General features: G+C 35.0%; 2 protein-coding genes across 7 annotated transcripts in view; both read right to left on the bottom strand.

Moving 5' to 3' along the window:
- Window positions 1-16,636, bottom strand: part of LOC132794344 (mucin-5AC) — a 152,067-nt gene that overhangs the window by 14,476 nt on the left and 120,955 nt on the right. Inside the window, exons 1-2 of one of the 6 annotated variants that reach the window (XM_060804739.1) lie at window positions 1,979-2,169; window positions 1,195-1,408 (exon numbers count right to left, since the gene is read on the bottom strand). The exons of the other annotated variants lie outside the window; for them this stretch is intronic. The gene's annotated coding sequence lies outside the window, so the exon portion shown is untranslated. Of the gene's footprint in view, window positions 1-1,194; window positions 1,409-1,978; window positions 2,170-16,636 lie in introns of those variants that run through there. 6 annotated transcript variants of the gene reach the window in all.
- LOC132792477 (uncharacterized) lies at window positions 8,925-10,327 on the bottom strand. The gene is made up of 2 exons (XM_060801878.1): window positions 9,416-10,327; window positions 8,925-9,358 (listed from the first exon to the last, which is right to left on the bottom strand). Exons 1-2 carry the CDS (start codon window positions 9,588-9,590, stop codon window positions 9,126-9,128), a joined length of 408 nt encoding a protein of 135 aa, XP_060657861.1. The 5' UTR covers window positions 9,591-10,327; the 3' UTR covers window positions 8,925-9,125.

Raw genomic sequence — 16,636 nt, 5'->3', positions numbered from 1 at the left:
AAGAGAGCGAAAGATGCGGAGCCACATACTTAATAATACTTGCGACGAGTGTGCCGAGATGTATGTATGTTAATTCCCTGCCACCAAATGAAAGTAGTTCAATTTTAGACACAGACAAATGTTTGCCAATGGCATACAAATTTTTCAGCTCTTTGTCAAACTTGCTCTCGCTCGAATAGAAAAGAAAAGAACTTGCGAATTGTAGTTGAGTGTGAGTGAGTGAATGAGTGAGTGAGTGTCTTGTGTGTGTCTCTATGGAAATGTGTCACAAAAATGAGTGTTTGAGGAGCTGTCCCCACCTAATGATCTACAGAGTGACAAGGCGTATTTTACGACACGGAAAGTGCGAAAGGTTGCTTGTCATCAGGTGTGAGCTAAAGTAGGCTAAAGATTAAGGAAATGCCACAGAGGAAGTCAGTGGAGCAACAATGAAAATGAGGCAGACGGCTCACCGACTATTGTCACTATTTATTATGATTGCAGGGATACTAACAATGCGATGAATTGAAACTATTTTCGTACTAATGACTTTAAAGAAAGCGCCCAAAGTGTTTGCAACTAGATTATAACAATACTGCTTTCATTCAATTATTTTTTGAACAACGCTATAGTATTTGTATAATTGTATTTGGGGTGTTTCAAATTCGTATAAATGTGATATTTGACATTTAAATCAACTTTGCTTTTGGTAATAAAAATTTACGATTTATTTGAAAACCAGTTTAAAATTCGAAAAACACATTCAACTAGAATTTGGAAATATTTTAAATTCTTTTAAGTTGGGCAAATTATATCAGCAATTTATTTTTAATGGTGAGGTTCACTTAACTTTCATATTAGATACATTTTTGAAATAAAATTTCATTTAAATAGATTTAGTTTAAACAGCATTTCAGGAAACTTAATGCTTATTTGTTCTGCCTAGTTTACATGTATTACATTATACTATGTTTAATTTTTAAAAATTTCAACAACATAAATGCAATTTTAAATGGCATTTCAGCAACTTAAAAACTTTTTACTTTGCAATTTATACAATTGAAAAACTCTTTTAGTTTTGTAAATTTTATGATATAAAAGTTATTTTCCTTGAATTTGAATGCTTTTGTAAATAATTTCAATTACACTGTTTTACGATTAAGTCGCTTTTCAGCAACTTTAAAGCTTATTTCTTCCTTTCAATGACTTACGTACCTTTTTAAAAGCTTTTGCTTTGGGTATGGGACTTTCCTTTATGGGCAAATTTCACAGCCATTATTTATACATTATTAAACATATGTTTAATTGTTGCGTGAAAATATTTAAACAGTTTGGTTTTCGTTTGCACTTAAGGGTTTTGTTTTGTTTTTTTTTTATTATTTTTGTTTGGTTTTTGTGTTTTGTTGGTTGTCGAATAAACTGTTTCTCTCTGTTGACGGTGGCGAAACGGTTATCGAAATTAGCATAATTATTGGTTATTTTTAATTATTGCATTAAGTATATTTTGAGAAATTTCACTTTCTTTGCGCGAGCGAGGCATTAGCAATAATCAAAGATAGACAGAAAGAGAGAGAGGGAGAGTGTTGCCAACCATTTGCGAATGCAACAGCAATTATGAATTGTTGCGCTCGAATGCGCCGCAAAAGCTTAACGGAAATGGATGTGAACAAATGAAAAGCCGAAAATACAACAAATAGAAAAAAAAAACAATAAACACAATAATAATAATGTTTGCTAATTGTTAATTGCAATTAGTTTAACACCGATTTCAATATTTGCTTTATTACATTACTTGTACACTAATTAAGCAGTTAGCATGATGATGATGATGAAATTTGCAAACGTGAATGAACTTGCCAGCGAACGTTAACGTGAATGAATGTGCTAAGCAACTCGCAATTCGCAAATGGCAAATGGCAAACAAATAACAAAAGCACTGTTACAGTTACAGTGAGTTCACTCAGTTTATAGACGACGACATGCAAAAAAGAACACTAACTTCACGGTCAGACTGCAGGCGAACGACGCGTTCACACACGCAGACACTTCTCAGGGTGTGTGTGTGTGTGTGTGTGTGAATGTGGGGGAGAGCGAACGAACGCGAACGTGGAGGAGAGTCAAAGTCAAGTTTACAGTTAAGACTTGTGTGCGCGCCGCTTACACGTTGTGGCCGCAACGAGCGCCGAAAGATAACTGAATGTGCTGCCGGTAAGCACGATACGTCTGCGCAGGCGAATTCGACTCGAACTTGCTTGACGACCAGCTGAGCGCGACTGCGGGCAGCGCGCTGCCAACTGCGACTGCGACGCTCGGCGCTTGCAATTCTTTTGGCTTTGGCTTTTAATTGTCTTGGCGTCGCGTTGCGTTGCCGTCGCCTTATTGATCATTATCTCTCAGCTGCTCAACTTCATTATGAGCAGCATGTGGCGATCGCGCTCTCTGACTCCCAACTCCATGTGTCAGAGTGTATGCGTGTGTCTTTCTGTGTGTGCGTGTGTGTTTGAGCTTGTGATCGCATTACAACAAGCTGATGACAAATTCATGATAAGCGCTGGAAAAATCTCTCACTGAGCATTAAATTATTTAATTTACCTAATGAAAATGCCGATTGATATTGATTGAACTTTGTACTCTGCAGCGTAGCAGTAAACAATTTTCTCAATTTGCGGCATTACAAAGTGTGAATAGGAATTTCTCGGGTAACATTTCTTCAAATGTGTCACAAACAAAAATATTTGCATGTCATTTTATTTGCCTTTGTTTATTATTTAAATGAATTTACGACTATAATGTATACTATATATACAGTCAGCGCCACAAAAAAAGCCGCACTTTTAAGGGTTACGAATTTGTAACTTTCAGGGCCTGTGGTTTCATTATATGATTGCGGATTCGCCCAATTTTTTTTTTAACAAGTTAATTGATGGTATGTTAATAAAAGTGCATACCAATTTTTATTTTAAATTTGCTTTTAATATTAAAAAAAATGTTGTTTTTGGTTTCACCCTAGTTTTAACGACTTTTCACTATTATGGCAAACTTAATGAAAAAAATCATAAAAGTTATAATAATGAAAAAATTCAACAAAATCTATTTTTTTCCAATTTAACACCTTACTAACTATAAAAAAAAATTAAATCTAGGCAATTTAACATTCGACATATTTTTTTAATTTAGCTTAATACTTAGAAATGCCGCCTTTGGCCTTAATTACAGATTTTACCCTATGGGGCATAGAATCGTAAATGGAATCCAAATATTCCTTCGTTATATCGTGTATCCATACTTTTTCTATAATTTGTTTTAGCTCCTCCATAGTTTTGGGCTTTTGCTTTCTTATTTTGGCCCCCAAATAAGCCCCAACATTATCGATTGGACTAAGGTCTGGGCTGTTTCCTGGCCAATCTAAGGACTTAATGCTCAATTCTTTCTTCAAATTGGACTGATTCTGATTGGTCAAGAGTGCTATTTTCAGATGAGTCCAAATTTAATCTCATTGGATCTGATGGAATTCTCAAGGTGCGCCGTAGACGTGGGTAACGGTTTTCTGAAAATTGCTGCATAGCCACAGTAAAGCATTCACCGTATGTTATGGTATGGGGATGCATATCCAAATATAAAACGGAATCAATTTTAATGGTTCAGGGTATGATCAATGCAGAAAAATACAAAGAAATAATTTTAAGTGGAGTTGTGCCTAGCATTGAGTCCATAAGTGAAGAAGAAGAAGAACCCATTTTTCAGGATGATTCTGCACCTTGCAATCGAGCGCGATCTGTGAGTTACTCAGTGTCCGATTGTTACCAAAACAACTTATTCAGATAAATTGAACATTTTTCTATCTAAAAATAATAAATTTGAAGAAAGAATTGGGCATTAAGTCCTTAGATTGGCCAGGAAACAGCCCAGACCTTAGTCCAATCGATAATGTTGGGGCTTATTTGGGGGGCCAAAATAAGAAAGCAAAAGCCCAAAACTATGGAGGAGCTAAAACAAATTATAGAAAAAGTATGGATACACGATATAACGAAGGAATATTTGGATTCCATTTACGATTCTATGCCCCATAGGGTAAAATCTGTAATTAAGGCCAAAGGCGGCATTTCTAAGTATTAAGCTAAATTAAAAAAATATGTCGAATGTTAAATTGCCTAGATTTAATTTTTTTTTATAGTTAGTAAGGTGTTAAATTGGAAAAAAATAGATTTTGTTGAATTTTTTCATTATTATAACTTTTATGATTTTTTTCATTAAGTTTGCCATAATAGTGAAAAGTCGTTAAAACTAGGGTGAAACCAAAAACAACATTTTTTTTAATATTAAAAGCAAATTTAAAATAAAAATTGGTATGCACTTTTATTAACATACCATCAATTAACTTGTTAAAAAAAAAATTGGGCGAATCCGCAATCATATAATGAAACCACAGGCCCTGAAAGTTACAAATTCGTAACCCTTAAAAGTGCGGCTTTTTTTTTGTGGCGCTGACTGTATGTACATATATTGGAACTTATTACTAAGCGTTGTAACACCCAATGCTCAATTGCTTTGTTTGCTTTCATTGGAATTTTACAGCAATTATCGTAAATAACACTATAAATACGAATATGACATATATTTTCAGTGATCGCGGTTTCTTTAGTTCTCGCATTCAACCTTGGAACAGTTCGTCTTGGGTTCGTTTCACATCACTGAGAGATAACCCCATAAACTTTTGCCCAAAACAATTGGCAATTCTTGCGGTCATGAAATTCTAGATATTGTTTAAATTGGTGATCGAAAACCGAAATAAAACGCAAAAAGCACAAAATGTGCGATGTACTCGCCACTTAAGGGGTAGAAGGGGAGGGTAAAGAAGTGAGGTGGCATCTCAATGGTGTTTCGGCCACGCTCCACGCTTTGGGCTTAGTAATTTTTAATTTGATGATTAATCGATAAGCGACAGCCCCATCGGCTGACTCCATCGGGCCATTGTACCAAGAGAGAGAGAGAGAGCAAGTGAAGAGATCGAAACGAAACGGATCGGAGATTGCATGTGATTAGAATTTGTAATAAGCCAAAGCGCGCTTGGCGAGCACCCAAAAAGCTCAATCCGAGTCTTTCATTCGTTTTATTCTCAGCACGCTCTCTGGGGGTATTTGTCAGATAAAGATCTACCCGTGATTGGCCCCGATCAACTGCTGCCTGTGGATGCTGTGTTTTTTTTTTTTTTTTCTGTTATTTTGGTTAAAATTCCCAAAAACCAAAAAAGAAATAAAAAAAAACAACACCCGCAACATGAAAATGATGGAAAAACCGAAAGTGCATTAAGATGAGTACACAATATTTTTGTTGTTGTTGGGATTTTTTAGCTTTCACTTCCCATTTCCATTGTCTAGAATTTGTTATAAAGTGATTTGTATAAACATTGCATAATCTTGTCGAGATTCACGACCTTTAGGCAATTATCATACAACTTTCTTTGCTTCTGCGCAACTTTCACACACAGAACACAAATAAAAAACACTTTCCCAAAAACAGAATTTTTGGGGAATGGGGGAATAGAAATAATATAGGCAAATGGAAGTTCCACTTTAGTTTGTCATTTATCAAAGCAGAGGTTCTCCCTCCATCCCCGCAAACGTCTCTCTGCTCATCGTGATGAGTTATGTTTTTCATTTGATTTTCTGATTGACAGATGCGACCCCAAAGCGTTTGTAATGGATACCAAATGTCTGCTGCCTGCTGCCCCCATAAGTTTTGGCTTAGTTTCGGATACGGTTTCGGTTTTGTGTATAATCGTGATAGATATGTAAATATGTTTTGGCAAATGCAAAACAGCTGCACATTAAAAAAGTGCCAGCAAAGTGCGAATAGTTTTCATTAAAAGTCACAGACCTTGGGCCACTTGAGAGGCAACAGACTCTGTACCCATTACTATCCCATAAACTATCCCATTCCCGACGCGATCGCACTTCGAACATCATCAACATACATACATATATGATATTGTAGATCCCATTCCATTCCATTCAATTTCATTTCAGACAATCAACAGCAAAATCTCTTGGTTCCTCTTGCTCATGTCGTGCGTCACTTGGCAAAACAAATCAATCAAAGGCAGCTGCAGGAGGGCTTGCAAATTGCACATAGCGTATAAAACACGCCCCCACACGATGATACCGATGATGTTTCACTTCTCCTCTCCTCTCCTGTCTTCTTTTCTCCCCTCTTCGATAGCGAACAAATTGCGACAGAAGCTGCGGCGCCAGCATCGACGCCAAAATGCAAATTGCGGCAAAACTTTAAAGGCAAATTATTTGACATGTGACATTATGCGAGAATTTCCTCCCTTGGGGTCCGTGAAACTAGCAATACCAATAGATCCCATTTGCATTTTACATTAGCGGCAGGCTGTTTACATTATCGCACTGTGTTTGCCAGGAATCTAAAATATGCTCTCTCCATACTTTTGTTGTTATCCGGCTCTTGGCATTTGATTAATCCTCGTAGTTTTAGGTATGGAATTTAATTCCTTTTATAAAAATGAATATTTTTTGTAAAAACCTTTTTATCCATATATTAAATTGTGTACCTTGGATTATTTTTATTTAGTTTCATTTATTATAAGTAGAAGAGGCCTAATCAAACCTTACTTTGTATTATGAAACGTAAAAATATTTTTCATGCAAAAATAATATAAATTTTTATAAGGTTCTATAAATGGAATTTTCTAATATTCACATATTTATATTCTCTCTTTTGAATTTGAATTGAAATCGTAAACTCTTAATTATGGAATTCATTTCCATTCTGTTAATATTCTAAGTAGCTTTTTTCCTTAGTTCTGCAATCATTCCCATACTTGTAATATCAAATAAGTTTTCTATCATCAAATAATTTCTTTTTTTTTATTAATAATAAAATTCATAAATCTATGATGAACTCTTTGTTTTTCTGCAATGAAACATTCTTTTATTCATATTCATAAATAATTAATAGTTAAACCTATATAAGGATTGACTATTTCTATTTTTGTTTGGTAATATATATTCTTTAAATCGCCAGCATACTTTTTTCATTTCTTTGGATTTATTAAGACCAAAGTAGATCAACAAGTTGTCATAGATAGTGCATATTAAATTCGGTTTGCTGTCATTTGAGTTTTGGTCATGCACCTCGCCAATTGGCGGCAGGCAATCAAAGGCTGTCAATTGATAAGCGCAATTGTTATTGAGCTGGTGCCTTGATTTCACAGGACAGTCAAATGACAAAGTTCAATGTGTCGATGTATCTAAATTTGCATGTGTATCTGTGTGTGTCTATGAGAGTGGAGTGGAGTGTGTTGCATGCCACGGCAAGAGCAAAGTTATGATAGCTCCAAAATGGAGCTCACAATGCTCACATTAACCCCACAATGGAGCATGTTGCACTTGACAGTTGCATTTGTTGTGGTCGCCGAGGGAATTTACGGTTTTGATATTTGAATAAAACAGCCAAAAACAGCCATAAAAGGCTGCCAGCTTTGGCCTAAACTAACCAAACTAAATGGCCAATCACTTGACCGCGCACTGTCGGCTCATTAAAAGACTTTTTTCTGTTTTTCTGTTACGTTTTTTTCTTCTGTTGTTGGCCAAATTATGAGCCGACCGCACAACTCTATTTTTTTTTTTGGTATATCGTTCGTTTGGTTTAGGCCACCTTTTGCTTGGCTTGTTAGCGTAATTTGTTTCTCTCTTCTGGCGGTTCTTTTTGGCGCTTTTAGCGTGTTTATTAATTACAATTTGATTCAACACGTTTTGGCTTTTTAATCCGCCAAATCAGCCAACCAAAAAGGGGGCGTTACAATTTGGTTTTTCATGAGGTTCTTTTTTGGTGGCCAAGGAAAAGACAATCGAATGGAATTCTTTTATAAGTACACACGATAATCACATAACTTGTAGTTATGTGTAGAGGGCGAAAGCTCAAACATAAACATAAATAAAAATGTGTTAAACCCATTAAAACTGTCAATTTGTGTTCGCAAGAATGAATTGAATAAATTTCAAATAGTTAATGCGAATTATACGCGGGGCGTACCGTAAACTCTACATAAAACAAACATAAAAAAAATATCAAAATAATAATAAATATAAATAGCCACAGAGTGAGTGAGGGAGAGAGAGCGAAAGAGACGGTCGATGGTTAGACAAGCTAACGATCATAAATTTCAATCAGCTGGCCAACTAAAAAACCATTAAAAAATATATTTTATAAAATGCATAAAAATTCAATTTCTGGCCCAGCGAGCACTCACTATATTTCTGGCCTAAAGCAAACGCGGCCCAAAACAACAATTGGCTAGTACAAATAATGCACAATAAACATAAATTAGCAATGCCATTTTCTTGTGTTTTAATGCCCTGCGATCGATGATTGAGTAAGTGGGGTTGTAGCTACTAAAGACTTTATATGTAACCGATGGCATTGGTATTCTTTATGCATTACAAAATATTATTTATAAAGATTCTTTATAGCAAATATTATAAAATTTGTGAATCTCGAAGTTCATTAGTATATACTTTGAATGAATTTATTTAAAGTTAAGATCACGTAAAAGCATTGAGAATTTTGTTAATCTTAAAGTTTATTAGTTGGTGGTATATCGAATACATTTCTTTTAAGTTAAGATTTCGAATAAGGATTAGAATGTAATGAAACTTAAATGTTTATTAAATGTTTTTCTGATTTATTGTAAGGTAAGATCTCGAATTTAAGATTTTGAATTTAAGATCACGAATACACATTTTCATTAATTTTTGAGTTTATTTGAGATATATCCCATGGATTTTTTTGGGATAAAGTAAATTTTATAGTTTTTAAAAGGTTTGGATATATTTAGCTTTCCTCATCTTTGTTTTTAATACTAGTTTTCTTAATGAAAGCACATTTAAATCATTGTTTTAAAGAAATAATTTATAGCACTTCTACAGGGTATCTTTATGTGCCCCTCTTTTCAACCCTGTTCGCTAACATATTCTTTAAGTGAATTAAATTGGGCTCGTTATGGCCAAGTGACCTTTGTTAGCTGGTAAATAATACCTATAGCATAATACCCGAAGACTTTACATTACAAATTGGCAATTGGCAATTGGACATTCGTTTGACAGTCGCCGATTTGGCCAAGTTCACATGGCCAACACATTGTATCCGATTTCGATGTCGATTTCGCGAAATACAACTGATGTCGATATAGAGTCGATGTCGATGTTGGAGTCGACTCCTAGTTCATGCATTAGAAAGTACAGCCAGATTTGAATTGGGGCGTGCCTGGGGACGACGACGATGTCGATGGCGACGATGGCGAAGACACACCTTATAAGTAGAGTGGAGGGGCTCATAATGAGATTTGTTGCCATATCTAAAACAATTGTCAGTGTGCTGAAAGGGGCGTGAAAATTGCAGGGCCTTTAGATACCACAAAAATCTGAGACTGCGACTGTAACTTGGGGCACAAAACATTTGGGCTGGGTCTCCACAGTTCTCTCTGGGCCTCTTACTCGTACTTGAGACGCTTCTCCTCCTCCTCCTCCTCGTTCTCTTCTACCCTTTCGATTCTTAGTGCAGTTCTTCATGCAATCGGCAAGTGCCATTTGCTGCGATTTTTTTTGTTTTTGTTTTTGGTTTTAATTAGTTGACTGTTGTTTCATTACTTCCCCTGGTTTGATCTTTGTTGTAGTTAGTTAGTTTTGTTATTGTTGCAGCTGGGCGTGCGAACTTTTTTCTTTAATTAGCTGGCATGTTGTTCGACTTGAAGTTTGAATTTGAGTTTGACATTTGCAGACAAATTTCATACGGATTTCAGATTTCGCAGCTATCTGCTGACGCAATTCATTGACGTTGCAATTAACTGTAATCTATAACATTATAACATTAGCCACCATGCTGACAAGCTTTAATTAATGGCTATATACAATTTCTCACTATATTCTATAACTTGATTCATTTTTATGGAGTTGACATTCGAGTTTTATGCGCTTTGAAATATTACGTATCCGCTTTTATATATTTAATTTCACAATTTACTTCTTTTTTTTTGTTGTTGCGTTCACACCCAATTGAAATTGATTGTTTGGCCTTGTAATTAATAAATAGCTGGCAATTTATTTAAATCAAATATTGATGATTAACAATATGATAAACTGTTGTTTAATGCAGCGAAACATTCACATCAAACTGATGCACTCTTTTATTATTAATGCCAATGGAAGAGAGCACAATAATAATAAAACCAAATTGTCGCAGAATATTTTGTTTAATTCATTGGAAAAGAGGCAAAAAAAAGAACCCCAAAAAAAAAAGTATAATAATAATACACGCTGTGCTATTGTTTATCATTGTTATTAACTGTGGACAACAGCTGCGATATCTGATTAAACAATTAAAAGCGAATGTTTTATTAATAATTGCGTTGAGGTGGCTTTTTTATTTTCGTCAGTTTTACTCCCTCGTTTCCGTTTCTGTTCGTTCTTTGATTGTTTATTATAAACTGTTTCATTCTGCGCGCTTTCAATTATCTAAATTAAAAAATTCCTCGCACTTGTTTTGCTTGTTTATTTATTTAATGTATTGCATATTCGCTAATTGTGTCTGTGTGTGTGTGTGTGAGAGTGTGGCACATTTCACGCTTGCTGATTGCTTTTCAGCACTTTGTTGTTACCTTGCAAGGTCGCCAGCGTAGAGAAAACGTTCTCGCAGATACATTTCACAATCAGCTGCAGATGTTGAGATACAATATTTGCGACAAATTAACTTGTTAACATTACGTTGAAGTTTCGAACTCATTTTCTTTGGCATTTTATCTCCCCCTTCAAGTGTTATCGAACTTTTACAAGTGTGTGTGCGGGTGTGTGTGTGTGGGAGTTGACCTTGAGGCATTTGTCATCCGACTGCTTGAAACCTTGACGCAGGTTAATGCCGATGTTAATTGGCAAAAAGCTGAACAGGTTTATATAGATCAACGACAGCTGATAATCCTGCTCAAGTGCAGAAAATGAATGAATGACTGCTTGAATATTGTCAATAATAAATGAAATGAATGCTTGTTATTCGCTAATTGAAACGGTATCTTCTCTATCTCTATTTATACCTCAATCAATCTCTGTGTATTCTCAACAACTCGATGATTCATATGCATAGAGTATAACTTGCACAATTTTCAAATCGCATTCACTTTGCACATCGTGATTTCGAGTTGACATTTTGTCGAGAGTCTGTAAAATTTGCATTTAAATCAAAGCCGACAGCTGAGACACCTTTTGTACCTTTTATTTTGGCTTTGTTGGTGGCGCCAAAAAAACGTAGCTCATAAATTATATTTGTGCCTAATTTCCCCCTCTTTAAGAGGTAAGCTGCCCTTGCCAAAAATAAAATGTGAGTGCTACACACACTCACACACACACACACACACACACACATAAATCAACGACGCGTCGTCAGGTATGGAAAAGTCGCCTGCCAGGCACTTAGTCAAAATAGAAAAGAAGAGAGAAAAAAAAAATACGAATTTTTGGCGGCACCGCACAGAAAGTTAACATGGAAACTACATAATTCACTTAAATGTCAAGTTTGCCAGCTTGCTTCAGAGTGGGATGAAGGTGGCTAGTAAAAGGTAGTAACTTGGCTATAAGTAGCAAAACGAAATGCTGGTAGCTAACAGCAGCGGCAGCTGCGCCAAAAACTGTTCACGTCACTCAACCGGCTCTTTGAAAATGTGGTAATAAAGATCCAGCCAAGCTGAAGAGATGAAAAACAGACAGTTGCAAGGCACGACAAGAGGGGGGAAGGGAGAAATTTCACTAAAGCGCTACAGTCACGATTTATCATCATTGCCGAGGAGCCATTTGACAAAAAGGGAAACATCTGCCCAGCTCAGAGCCTCACAGAGAGAGAGAGAGAGAAACATTGTCGAAGGGGTTTTGGTTTAAGGTTCAAGTTCCAGTCAAGCGGCAAACATTTTGTATTTTTTTTGGTTACATAGTTTAGTTTTTTTTTTTGGTTGTCTAATTTTTTTTTTGCTTAGCGGCCCCCTCAAACGATTGACTCTCTGGGGGATCTCTGGGGGATCTGTTGTAGTGCCTGACACTTAACGTGTCATTCGAACATTTTATTAGACTTGACAATGAACTCTTGAACCGCAAACGGTGCCAAACACAAAACACAAAAAAACCAAAAACACAACATTAACAACGGAATTATACAAAAGAAATTGTATGAAAAGCTGAAAAAATCTAACAAAAAACATTAAAACAAAACTTTCTGCAACTTTCACATTAAACAAATGTCAGCAAGGATTTGCTTCGAAAAGTTCAAAGGAAAATCAGGCTGCAAAATGTAGAAATATGCAAATTTCTTTGAATTCTGTTTTTTTTTTAAATGCAGTACCTAATTTTGAAATAAATGCACCACTTAAAAATTTTCTACATTCTTGTAATTTCTACTTTTATTTGAGTTATTTTTCACTAAAAAAACTGAAGAAGAAACACTGCTAGTCATAGGTTGATAAGCAGAAACATTTGGAATTTATTGATAATTTAAATATAATAATCAAACAAGTATGAAAGCTACAGTCGAGTGTACTCGACTGTGAGATACCCGCTACCCATTTTGAATAAAAGCAATATATTTTGCGGTATTATTCTCAAAATATACCAAATATACTGCAAAAATACTAAAAATATACCAAATGGTATATGTGGTACATCGATATAGTACCGCATTCAAAATATACCATAGACGGCACAATATACCAGATTGTCAGCCAAAGCAACTAAGACCTCTAGTAAGTAGGCGTTTTTGCCCATACAAAAGTATTTCTTTAATAACTGCGACAATTTTTATCTGATCGCAACCAAATTTTCAGGGATCATAACTACTATAGTTATTACTGTATATACCAAAATTCGTAACTCTAGCTTTAAAATTACGCTTGTTATTCGATTTTTTTTGATTTGCAGGGGCGGAAGTGGGCGTGGCAAAAATTTGAAACAAACTTGATCTGCGTGCAAACATAACAAATGCTGTCGAAAAAAAATTATAGCTCTATCTCTTATAGTCTCTGAGATATAGGTGTTCATACGGACAGACGGACAGACGGACAGACGGACAGACGGACGGACGGACAGACGGACATGGCTATATCGTCTCGGCTGTTGACGCTGATCAAGAATATATATACTTTATAGGGTCGGAGATGCCTCCTTCTACCTGTTACATACATTTCCTGCCGGCACAAAGTTATAATACCCTTCTACCCTATGGGTAGCGGGTATAATGATTTTTAAAATTTGACCAAATTGTGTTTTCAAACCTTTTTTTAAATCCACTCAATTAAAATGTGCGTTTTCTTGGTCAATAGAATAGACGCAATTAAGCTTTTTAATTTTTGTATAAAAAATGTAATTTTCCAAATTATTTTCTAATGAATGTATATTTAAGCTTTATTTGATATATTATATAAATAAATGCTATTAAAAAATTGTAAAATTTCTTTTCCTATTGCAATAAATTATCGATAAATTTACTCAGCAAATTATCAAGAAATTTACTCAGCAAATTATCAAGAAATGTACTCAGCAAATTATCAAGCAATTTGTTTTATTTTATGGTATTTTTTCAACCCAAAATATTAATTTAATAATTGTCAATCAATGCCCATTGAAAAATATGAAATTTAGCTTTTGTTTAACTTGAATAAGGAAGTGTTATTTAAAATTCAATTTCACACTAATTTGAAGCCAATGAAAATATGGTTTGTTTATTCGTTAACTCGTTAACCATAATCAGATAAAGTTGTCATTAAATTTGTGTTAGATTATAAATATTTTTGCTAAATTGTTTTTCCACTTTTGGCTTAGAATATTCAGCTAAAATATATAAAAGCACATGCCACATATAAATACATTATAAAGAGTTCTCGTTAAGTTAAACGTTAGCAGACTTTCTCATTTCTATTTCCCATTTGGGGCTACCAATCAGTAGCCAACTTCTTTTGGTTAATCCAAAATGCAGTCACCCACGACACAACGAAATGATTTGGGTTCTCAGAGAGCTGAAGTGAAAAACGATCTGCTATTTCCCATTTATCAATGCCGCAAAATCGTAGTTTACATTTCTATTCGAATTGTCTTTTAAATGTTATTTTGATTTTATTTTGTTGCTTCTCCGAATTGGGGCCAAAAACGTAAACATTTCTCAATGCGCGCGCTGATCGCTTGGCCTTTAACCAATTCCAACAACAACATCAACACAAACTTGGCTCAAATAAATCTTATCAAATTAAGCCGAGACTCTACAACAACAACAACAACAACAACAACAAGTTAAACGTGGGCGTGAGTTTAGAGGCGACTACAAGTGAGAAGTTCCAAGTGGGCGTTCCGCTTGTTTTTTTCCTTCTTTTTTTTTTTGTAGGGCTTGTCGAGGTTTGTTGGTTTTTTGTAAATTCGGGTTTTTTGGTTTTTTTTTTGGGGGGGATTGGGATTTGGATTTTGGGCTAGGGGACTGTTGAGTAATTGTTAACGAGTTGACCAAGTTAAATGTGTACCATGCCAAAATTGGGCAAATTAATTAAGCCATTTTAAACAATTTTACTTTTGGCTTTTGCTTTTGCTTGTGCTTTTTCTTTGTATTGTGCTTTTTTTTTTGTTGAACAGTCCAGCGAGTTCAGCTTGAGTTTGCGTTTGCCTTTAAATTGCACTCAAATTAAATTGTTTAATTTAATTTGCTTGAAAATAGTTGCAATTGTTGTCGTTGTTTTTTGTTGCTGTTGTTGTTGTTGTAATTGGCAGGCGCATTGCGTTTAAGTGAAAAGCGCTCAGCACGTTTTACTTTTTTTTCCATCCCAATTCGCTGGCGTTAATTTCCAACTGTCCAGTTTTTTGCTTTTCTTCTGCTCAGCGCAATTGGTTAGAGTAGGGTATATTGACTTTGTAGCAAGGTTTGTAGCATTACTTGGTTGTCTTATATACTTAATAATGTTGGAAATGTTGAAAATAATATAAAAGTACGCATATATCCCTATCGATAGCCTATGTTAGAATTGCATTAACATTAACATTTGGTCTTCAGAAATTATGTAAACTAACATAAACATGATATTTGTGAATAAATAGTCAAAACGGATGGACGCGTTTTATTCACGCTTCCTCCTAGATATTTCCTAATGAACCACTTTACTTAATAGAAAGCAATATTTAAAGTCGTTTTAAAATATGTATGTTAATCCAATATATGTATAATCCACGACAAAAATGATTTGGGTTCTTTCTAAGCACAGCTTAGATCATTTGTCGATGTTATTTTAAGCTTTGTAGGTCCGAAATATTTAGAAAAGAAATTACGAGAAATTTTATTAATGGATAATTTTCGAAATGGAAAATTACTTTCTGAATTTTAAGAAATATTCGAATAGAAAAAATACATGGATATTTTTTTCCTATAAACTTATCCGAAGATAATAAATAAATTATAAAAGTTTATACTTAATATAGAATTCAATCTTGTGATAAAACGTTCTAACAAAATAACTAAGACTTTCAGAATGTCTATGATGCAATTAGTAGAAATTATTATTTTTTTTCCGAAGATTATTTATAAAACTTATTGGAAAATCAAGTTAACTATTCTTGAATGTTTCAAAGTATTTCGAACGGTCGTTTATTTATGTAATACTTGGCAATTCTTGCACAATGTCAATAACTACCTTACAAAACTGTATTGATCTGAGAGAGTAGTCAAGCTTCGTTAAGCTTAGGAATAGAGGAAGAAGCTTTGGCAGTCGATAGGCCTCGTTTGTGAGCTTTTTATCTGGCATTGCGATGCACGTTTATTTCTTTTTTTTTCGTAGCTGCTGCTGCTGCTTCTCATATTTGTGGCAGGAAGCAGCGCAGGGCCCAATTTATGGAGCTGCCGTTGCCGTTGTGCCTCACTCGAGGGCCATCTCCAATTACTGATTGCCCGGGTACCACATGCCACATGCCACAGACACACACACACACAGCTCGAGGCGGGAGAAAGAAATGAAAACCGACTGTTAACAGGGGAAAAAAAGACAGAAAAAACAGTTGAATTTGTTGGGCCCCGAGGGCTGGCAAAATATTTGACGCTTATTCCATCAACGTCAACGGCTGGAGGAACAACAATAACTCAACTGATCGATCAAATGTCGTCGAGAAATGATCGCACCAGAGGCTAAGTTAATGGGTTACCGAGTTGCTCAGTTATTTTGGTCAATTTTTGACACACTTTTCCACGGTTCGGGTTTTGACACCAATACCACAAATTTCGAGTCGCAGCATTTGATGATGAATTACAGAAAAACTTTCAATATTGTTTAGCACAAATAAATAAATGAAAGTCCACAGAGAATCGCAACTGTATAAATTACTTTCGCTCCCCCAAAAATGGGGGAAAAAGTGCAACAATTGCAGCCAATTAATTTGTCATAAACAAAAAGATCAATACACTGAAAAATTATGTTATTATTAATGGAGAAAATGTCTGTCTGATTTGGAACTGATAAAACGTAGTCAAAATGCCGAATGCAATATGCACCCACAACAATTATAAATAACAACAAACAACAACAACGAGAAATTATAATGCAAAAGTCGATTCGAAATTGAGATGAAAGAAATGC

This window comes from Drosophila nasuta, chromosome 3 (genome assembly GCF_023558535.2).
Source record: "Drosophila nasuta strain 15112-1781.00 chromosome 3, ASM2355853v1, whole genome shotgun sequence".
NCBI classification, from domain to species: Eukaryota; Metazoa; Arthropoda; class Insecta; order Diptera; family Drosophilidae; genus Drosophila; species Drosophila nasuta.
This window is presented reverse-complemented; position numbering and strand designations above follow the sequence as displayed.

Excerpts from the sequence above, each read along its gene's own strand:
- LOC132792477 (XM_060801878.1), bottom strand. The coding sequence starts at position 9,590 with ATGGCACTTGCCGATTGCATGAAGAACTGCACTAAGAATCGAAAGGGT. Across the intron at positions 9,359-9,415 it reads CGCAGTCTCAGATTTTTGTG|ATATGGCAACAAATCTCATT; the intron begins GTATCTAAAGGC and ends CAATTGTTTTAG.